Here is an 8,661-nt window from a genome sequence, read left to right on the forward strand (position 1 = left end):
CGAGAGACAGAAAGAGAGAGAGAGCACCATGTGGAGCTATGTCATGTAGATGCAAAATGGTGGACACAGAACCAAGGAAGCTGTGTGGTTTGGCCTTTGTAACAGCTTGAACACTCTGAGCAAAGTTCAGTAACTATAACTTAACCACCAGAAAGCCAGTGGCCGGACTTTGATTCATCAGCAGATACACAGGTCTTTCTGATTGTGAAAGCAGTTAACTGACAGTAAGCTAGCACAGCAGTGAATAAACACATAGGCGAACATGGTGGTTCAGCCACGATAAAACAAATGCAGCAGCTTACAGCAGATAATAAACAGAATGTGACGTTCAGTCAACAATAATGCACAATTATCAGTTGTTATAAATAAAAGCTTCTTAACTATTCTGCCCAGACAAAAGCCTTACTTGGAATCACTTTCCTGGTGACCGGTGCAAGGTTAGGTTGATGTTCAATCTATTGAATGTTGAAATCAACAGACTCAGGTAGCTTTCCGTGGCACAGGGAGAGGGAAAAGGCACCATGAAGTCTGATCCTCGACAAGAGGCTCTATTGTCTTTCTAGTTGCTAGAGTGGGTTTATTCTTCTTCAGGTACCAGTGGGCTGTCTGGTTGCCTTCAATGACATTGAAGGAAATAAAAGGAAAGAAACTCTCTGTGCTCGAATAACTAGGCTGCAGAGAAGTGAAGCTGTTATCGAGATACATTTCCTCATTGTGCTCTAGTTTGTGAGGTCTCTCTTTATGCAACCTCCTGCAAGATATAGTTCATTGGACAGATAAACCTGTGTATCGTCAGCATAACAATCAAAATGATGACCTTGGCATTGACAAAGAAAGGAAAGTCAGAGCGAAAATGTATCCCCAATAGTTCGTTTGTGGTGTGGGGAGGATGTAGGTGTCCTTCATCATCACAAAGAGGTTTCTATTTGATAATTATGAGGAACGAACAACGCATTTGGCCTAGTGGTTTGCTCAGGTTCACTCTCGACATTATTTGAATTTGTTTTGTACTTCTAGCAACCACTTTGAAACACACCATCACATTAATTATAAAGCATCAGTTCCTATTTGTTCTATTTTAGCTGCGGTTGCAGGTGCTTCCTGAGTCTATCTGGTGTCTGAATAAATACAACTCTTGTCATCTTCTCTGTTGGGGTCAAGCCTGAGGTTTCGCTCGGTTTTTGAACGGAAAGTCACAGCGAAATAGATCAGGCCGTCTGTCACGAGATTCTGTGAATAGAAGTTTTTTTCAGTCACTCTTCTCACATAAGAATACTAAATCGTTAACTTTCAAACAACTTTAGGTAAATGAAGCACAAGTTTCAGTAAAGCTAGTGACACATTAAACATTACCTTGTCCTGTTGTGGGTCCTGTTCTTCAATATGAGCTACATGAGGGAAACAATGTGTGGTCAACTTCGATGTACAACATGGCACAACACTGTTTTTGATGCAGTTTGTAGAATAGGATTATATGGTTTTGTCTGTCATATAGGTTAAATCAACTAAATACGATTACCTTTGTGAAGCCATTTGATTTTAACAGACAGACAAATGACGATCATCACCATGACAACCACCAAACCGACCAGGACCACGGCCACCAGCTTTGTCATTTCATAATTCACTTCTACAAAAAAAAAATTTTATTAGACACTGTACATTTGACTTTGAGTTGCTTGAGATCTGATTTATATTTAAATGGACCAAGGACTAAAGTTCAGCTGATGCCATCAAAATCCTTTTTTTTTCAGGGACTGCATCAATAACATAACAAATTGCATCTCTGTCTGGTCCGGAGCCTGCAGTGCCTCCGACTGGAAGTCCCTGCAGAGAGTGGTGAGGACGGCGGAAAAGATCATTAAGACTCCACTTCCTCCCATCCAGGAGATCGCAAAGATCCGCTGTCTGACCAGGGCTCAGAAAATCAGCAGAGACACCTCCCACCCCCACCAAGGACTGTTTTCACTGCTGGACTCTGGAAAGAGGTTCCGCAGCCTCCGAAGCAGAACTTCCAGGTTCTGTAACAGCTTCTTCCCACAGGCCACAAGACTTTTGAACACAAAAAAATAATCCCTCCATTCCCCCTCAACCCCCACACAGGACTACCTCACTGGACTGTAAAATACATATAACGTGCAATATATTTATCTGTATAGTATTCTTACTCATAGTTTTTCTTTTTATATCTATTTATATCTGCACCTTATTTTTATTTTTTATATGTAAATACATGCTGCTGTTCTTATCCTGCACTACAACGAGCCAAATGCAACGAAATTTTGTTCTTATCCGCACTGTAAAGTACAAGTTTGAATGACAATAAAGAAAGTCTAAGTCTAAGTCTAAGTCTAAGTCTAAGTCTAAGTCTAATAAAAAGACAGACCAAACTTTGAAGAAACTTACCTTGAACCTCTAAAAATGTTGCATCAACAATCAGTGGATATCTGCTCACATAATATCCACAAAAATAAAGTCCAGAGTCGGACAAATCCACTTGGTTGATGTTGAGGAAGACAGTGGAAATGTTTGATGTCATGTTGAATTTTCCATCTTTGAATCCACTGCAGAATGTAGCAGGTTCAAAAGACCTAAACATATGGGAGATGCAGTGAGGCTCACTTCTGTTCAGTCTGAACCAGTAGGTCAGAGTGGGAGCACTGGAAAAGTTGGAGCACTGCAGTGTGGCTTCATCACCAGACTGGACCTCCACAGTCTGAGACTTCAAACCTGAGACGGAGATCCAAACTGAAAAAAACAGAAGTGTTAATTCTTAAGCTGACAAGATAGTAGGATTTCAAACTTTTCATTTTATTTACTGTTTTAAAAGTAATGACTTCAGTTACAGGTGAAGAGTTAACCACTTACTGAGGCTGCAGAGAAGTGAAGCTGTTATCAAGATACAGTTCCTCATTGTGCTCTAGTTTGTGTGTGACTCAGGTCTCTCTTTATACAACAGACCTCCTGCAAGGAGGTTTGAAGAGGCAGGGTTTCTTTTATGTTCAGAATATACTGCAGCTTATTTACTGAAGTTGTTTTCAGGAAATGACATGCTGGGGCTAGTTTGAATCCAATGAGTCTTATTCTAAAACTTCACATTACACCATTTAAAGTTTCTTCACTAGCTTAGGTCCTTCATATGTTTTAAATAAGATGCAAAAAGACGATATATACTGCAAGGATCTTCAAATGAAGCAGAAATCAGGTTGTGTGATCATACACACGTTTTGTTGAGGTTATAAAAATGACCAAACCATAAATGCCAAATTATCAATGGCCTTCTAACTATGTGATTTGAGGTTGTTAAATGTATCGTACATAACAGCATCTCAATCAACATAAAATTCAGCTCTGGTTAACGTTTGTTAACGTAAATGGAGATAAAGTTTTATGTAGATAGATAGTTTATTGTCCCAAATGGAATATTTCTATTCACAGATTAAGATTAAGTCAGTAATTGTTATATAAGTTAAAATGGCAGATAACCAGTACAGGAAGGACAGAAGGCTGGAGGTGCTGGCACTGCTAACATCAGCAACACCCAGCACAACACTTTGACATCTTTTATGTGCAGACACATTCAAACCGTGTTTAGCCATGATACATATAAAGTGCTTGATTTTGACAGATTTTCAAGACTGGTTGACTTAAATTTGCAATAATAAATGATCAGGAATATCAGTAGCTAGGATCAGACCTAGCTTAAAGAGACTTTCAACTTTTGGATCAGACATCAGTAAGTCTTTAACAAAAGTAAAAAAAAGGTTCAGTTTTAAAATAAGCCTAAGGGTGCTTTCAAAAGCTGGTTGTTGTGGTGTGAAGCTTTTTATTAGTACACTCACAGCTGTACTGAGAAACTGGGTGCATGTGATAGTGGTACTGTAGATGCATGGGAACTGACTTTTGCAGTGGTCTTTATGTGGTGAACATGTACAGCTCAGAGCTTGGTGGTTTGGATGGTTTGATAAGATGAAATTAATTTCCTATTTTAATTGCTGTTGCTTGCAAGTCAGACACTGGTGCATAAGCATGCAACTGCAGGCCAGTCTTTTGGTGGTTGAGACCTCTGACAGACACAAAAAAGCCAAAGACGTTTTCTTTAAAACACAACAACCAAATACCAGTTGTATTTGTATGTTTTAATATGATTCAAACTTCAACAATTTACATACTTTATTTGAAAAGCCCCCCCTTCTTAACTTTAACAACTAAACCTTGTACAGGCTGCCTGGATTTTTTTTTAAACATTTTTTTTTTACTCTAATAATGTCATACAATGTGCTATTGGTAAATGTTTTAGCTCCCCTTTCCCCACTTTTTGGTCTTTGTACTCCATGCCTCCCAACTTTACAATGGTGCACATGGACACTTCTCTGGGGTCCATCCACTTCACACATAAAAGGTTAGCATCCCAGATGCAGAGGATAGGGCCTTGTATACAGATAGAACACCAACTCTTCCCTGCCTGTGTGTCCCCCAGGCAAATTCCTGCTGTCTTTTAATCAAGTTTCATTTTCAGCAAATCTAAAGCACAGTGCTGTTATGCAATAAAGAAAATAGTACAAAGGACATCCATGTCTTTACTGGCTGCTGTAATCTTTGACCAAAGATTCAAACTTCAAAAGAAAAGAGAGAGTCGACAATGGTATCTGGAGAAAAACTCTATCCTTACAGTTTGAAACCAAACAGATTTGGAAAGTCTATCTGGTTGTTGAATAAAGAACATGTGTCTCCAGCTCGTTTTCAGCTGCAGGCCTTCTTCTGCTTTTTGCTTGTGAATGAAAACTCAGCGCTGGGTAAGTCACATCTTCAGAAGCCACATTCTGTAAATCAAACACGACATGAAAAGATAAATGAAGCAGAAAACGTAAAGAAATAGACTTCAGTCAAACTTACAGGCGCACTGTGGAGTTTTGGTAGAGAAATGTGAAAGTTGGAGAAGTGTACAGGTGGTATATGTTCATAACTCTTTACACAAACTCATCAGAGGAACATTTGGTCCCTGTAACACTGTTTGAAGATAAAAGGCTAAGCGGGAAGTTATGGTGGTGGGCCCGCAACATTGAAAACATAACTATCCTGGTAGCTTTTTAGCTCCAAACAGTGTTCCAGACACCCTTTTTTTCCTGGGTATAAAGTTTGTTTCTTTAGTTCAGAAAATATAAAAATTGTTTAACTTTTCAAACGTTCAAATTTCACTACAAAATCTACATAGTGCACCTTTAATCTAAGCCAAAAAATGTAATACCTCACTTTGCTGTGGATCCTGGTCCTCTTTACGCGCTAAATGACAGAAGCAGAACATCCTGTCAATAAACTGCTGCTTCATATTACTGTTAACACTTTGTGGCACACAGAAAGCTTTGCATTTGCAGTCCAAATGATAGCACAACCTGTTTGAGGTTTTCTGATGAGTACAACCAGAGTAAAGATGACAGCAGAGAGGAAAACAACCAGAGCACCCAGGATCATATTCAGATAGCTGTCTCTACCAATGAATGCTTCTGCGAGAGAAATTATAAGACATGTCATTATTTTGTATAAAAATCTGTTTCCATCGATTAAAAAAAGGCAACAAAGAAATACCATCTTACCTTGAACTTTGAAGTACGTTGCACTTACAATAACTGAATTTCCTTCTGAGCTAAATCCACAGAAATAAAGTCCAGAGTGACTAAAATCCACCTGTTTCATCTTGAGAAACAGATGAGTGCTGTTGGATGTCACGTCAAAGCTGCTGTTTTGAAATTCACCAAAGAAAGAAGCTTTCTTATCGGCGCTGGACAGAGAGGAGATTCTGCTGGTGTTGGATGTGCTGTTCAGTCTGAACCAGGTTATGTGCAAGGGGAAAAGGGTGAAATTGGAGCACAGCAGTGTGACTTCTTCACCAGGTTGAGCATCCACGGTGTGAAACTCAGACACTGAGACAGACAGCAGACCTGAAGGGGGACAACATGAAAAACGATTTGTAGTTAACTGTAAGGAAGCTGAAAATGTTTGTACTAAAAGAAACAAAAAGAACAAACAGACTACTACTCAGTACTTACTGAAGAGTAAAGCTGCAATCAAGGTAAGGCTCATCATTGTACGTACAGTATGAATGCACGACTGAAATGTTTGTTACTCAACGGTGCCCCAGTGAAGGTGGGCTCAGTGTGAAGAGGCGGAGCGTCCTTTTGTCAATCCAGTTTCTCAGACTGACTTTGACAAAGATAGATCACATATTTTATTCCGTTTTTTTTATTTATTTTTTGCTTCATGTGTCAGTCCTCCAGTTAATCTCCCCAGCTTCACCGCTCTCCACACAGACAGTAAGAGACAGAAAGGAAGATGATCCAACTACCTCAAGCTTACTAACCCCCAGTATCTGCAAAAATGCTGTTTTTTTTTTTTTGCAGGATTTGCAGAGGCAGAACATACTGAACTGAAATACAATCCTGGAATCTTCTGAATAACGCCTGACGACTGTTTTGCTTTGTATTCATCTACATTACAGAAGTAATCTGCAACCAAAACTGTGTCTGTAGCATCAGATCAGTATGCAGCAGTCTTCTATAAATCTCAGTGGAGGGCTTTAATTGACCAATCAGAATAAATAATCCAAATAGCTGTACAGTGATGTATCAATCATAGCAGTTGAAATTGCACCTGCCAGATTTATGTGTGCAATGCTTAGTACATTGAGTTTTACATGACAGTGGAAATGAATGTGAACTTCACCTGCTGTGGTTTTGCTGCTGTCTGTCACCTCTTCTGAACATTCAGCCTTCAGCAGAGTGACTGCTTTGATATGAGGCCGTGCATGCGTCACTTTGCAACAGGCAAGAGAGAAGTGATTTGAGTCTGTGCAAGTGTGCGCAAAGTGTAATTAGATTCTCATCCCTCTCATGTCTTCTAACCCAGTTTAAAAAGATCTTTTCAATTCAATTCTTTGGGGAACATGAGGCTTTTTATGTGTTATTATGTTGCAGGAAGCTGAAGGCCGAGTTTTCTCCGGTTGAGTCCTCACTCCATTCTACATCCTACATTGTGCAACAATTAATCACACAGACTTCCTGTATAGAAACAAGGGGGCAAATTCACTAAAAATGGATTCACTTAAAACACTCAGTTTCAAGGTTATTTGCACAAAGCATTATTGTGCTAACCCCTATGAAGTTGTCCTACTCATTCAGTTTGGGCTTGTTTTGCATCTTGTTTTGGAGAAAAGATATCTGTACCCCCACTCTCTTAAGCTGAGAAATGCACTTTCCTATCTTCAGGGAGATGATTAGATTAGAGGGGACACTTCTTCCTGTCACCTTACAGCTCACACTTCTCCACAGATGTGGTTAAAGTGTACGTGCTTTTGGTAGGGCTGAGCTTCCAACAGCCCTTGATTGATACACCAGTGATTCTAGTTGTGTCAAAGTATTATACAATTACTGAAGTTTAATTTTTAAAACCTCATTCAGATGTGGAATTGTTTTCATGATCACCATCAAAGTTGAGAGCCTTTTTAAATACTACGGTGCAGTTAATGCCACACCTCTCAGATGACAGTAATATTTATCTCTAACTGCACTGGGGAGCTCCTGAGATCTCTTAGGTTCCTCTGGATCGTTGGTAGTAGCCTGCCTGAACAACCAAACCCCCTCCTTGTTCCCTATCCCTCTTTATGCATCTTATCCCATCTCCCCCCTATCCCATTTTCAAGCCCGGAGCAGTTTCGGTAGATGGCTGTTTTGTCATGAGCCTGGATTTGCTCAAGATAGCGCCCTACCACTGCGCCACAAGTAAGGTCTTTTACCTGCCTTTTGTAATATTTAATAACAACGACTAAGGTCTTTTACCTGCCTTTTGTAACATGATGAGGATGGTCTTTTTACCTGCTCTTTTGTAATATTTAATAACAAAGACAAAGGTCTTTTACCTGTGTCTCGAGATGACAGAATTGATTGATTGACTTGGCTGTTAATGTTTGTGAATCTGATGCTTTTTTGCAATTAGATTCATTTTGTGGAGAAATGGTCACCAATGAATAATGGCTCATTAAAATACATGAAAACAGCACTGGAGCTCAAAGATGCAGTTTGTAGAACATTTAACCCTTTGTCTATTTTCTAAATCATACCATGTCCCTTTGTGTCATTTGCACAGGGTTAAGCTGCACAATCCTTTTGTGACTAATGCCCAGAATCACTATGTTTACGTTGGCAGGCCTGGTAGCATTGTCAACTTTTTCAGAATCAGGAGGCTTTGTCTGTATACAGGAGAACCATGTGCGTGGAGAGCAAAGGAGACAGACTTCAATCATAGATCCCTTTGGAACTTCATTGCTTTTATTAATCCCTACAATACGAATACTTCATGCAAATGCAGCTATATGAACTCTAAATGTCACCTTTCAACTCCAATTCCATTCACGCTTCCCAAGTTCCCAAGTCAAGTAAGGTTGGCTGTCACTCCCACTCTGGACAGAAAAAAGCAGATAGAGTTCAAATCCTGAACTAAAAGTATTACATTCTCTGCTGATTTACTTTAATCATCCTCAACATGTACTGTGACAACAATTAAGATATGTAGTCCATATACTTTATTTTTATACATTATGTGTTTTGATGGCTTTGCTGAGTGTAGAAAAGCTGATTGCACCCCCCCCCCCCCCTAAACAAAAAACAG

General features: G+C 39.5%; 2 protein-coding genes across 2 annotated transcripts; both read right to left on the reverse strand.

The window, feature by feature from the left end:
- Positions 1 to 1,214: 1,214 nt before the first annotated feature.
- LOC110004082 (T-cell surface glycoprotein CD8 beta chain-like) lies at positions 1,215 to 2,932 on the reverse strand. The gene is made up of 3 exons (XM_029282648.2): positions 2,869 to 2,932; positions 2,407 to 2,748; positions 1,215 to 1,630 (listed from the first exon to the last, which is right to left on the reverse strand). The coding sequence occupies exons 1-3, from the start codon at positions 2,912 to 2,914 to the stop codon at positions 1,506 to 1,508; spliced, it is 513 nt and encodes a 170-aa protein (XP_029138481.1). The 5' UTR covers positions 2,915 to 2,932; the 3' UTR covers positions 1,215 to 1,505.
- A 939-nt stretch (positions 2,933 to 3,871) lies between these two features.
- LOC110005886 (uncharacterized) lies at positions 3,872 to 6,144 on the reverse strand. The gene is made up of 5 exons (XM_065950745.1): positions 6,048 to 6,144; positions 5,595 to 5,939; positions 5,394 to 5,504; positions 5,249 to 5,283; positions 3,872 to 4,823 (listed from the first exon to the last, which is right to left on the reverse strand). The coding sequence occupies exons 1-5, from the start codon at positions 6,082 to 6,084 to the stop codon at positions 4,701 to 4,703; spliced, it is 651 nt and encodes a 216-aa protein (XP_065806817.1). The 5' UTR covers positions 6,085 to 6,144; the 3' UTR covers positions 3,872 to 4,700.
- Positions 6,145 to 8,661: the final 2,517 nt, after the last annotated feature.

Source organism: Labrus bergylta, chromosome 22, assembly GCF_963930695.1.
Source record: "Labrus bergylta chromosome 22, fLabBer1.1, whole genome shotgun sequence".
NCBI classification, from domain to species: Eukaryota; Metazoa; Chordata; class Actinopteri; order Labriformes; family Labridae; genus Labrus; species Labrus bergylta.

What these genes read in the sequence shown, in the direction of transcription:
- LOC110004082 (XM_029282648.2), bottom strand. Translation starts at nt 2,914, where the DNA reads ATGAGGAACTGTATCTTGATAACAGCTTCACTTCTCTGCAGCCTCA. An exon ending in TTCACTTCTCTGCAGCCTCA is followed by an intron (nt 2,749 to 2,868) that starts GTAAGTGGTTAA and finishes TGTTTTTTTCAG; the next exon opens with TTTGGATCTCCGTCTCAGGT. An exon ending in AACATTTTTAGAGGTTCAAG is followed by an intron (nt 1,631 to 2,406) that starts GTAAGTTTCTTC and finishes TTTTTTTTGTAG; the next exon opens with AAGTGAATTATGAAATGACA.
- LOC110005886 (XM_065950745.1), bottom strand. Translation starts at nt 6,084, where the DNA reads ATGATGAGCCTTACCTTGATTGCAGCTTTACTCTTCA. An exon ending in AACGTACTTCAAAGTTCAAG is followed by an intron (nt 5,505 to 5,594) that starts GTAAGATGGTAT and finishes TTTCTCTCGCAG; the next exon opens with AAGCATTCATTGGTAGAGAC. An exon ending in AGGATCCACAGCAAAGTGAG is followed by an intron (nt 4,824 to 5,248) that starts GTATTACATTTT and finishes TTTGATTTACAG; the next exon opens with AATGTGGCTTCTGAAGATGT.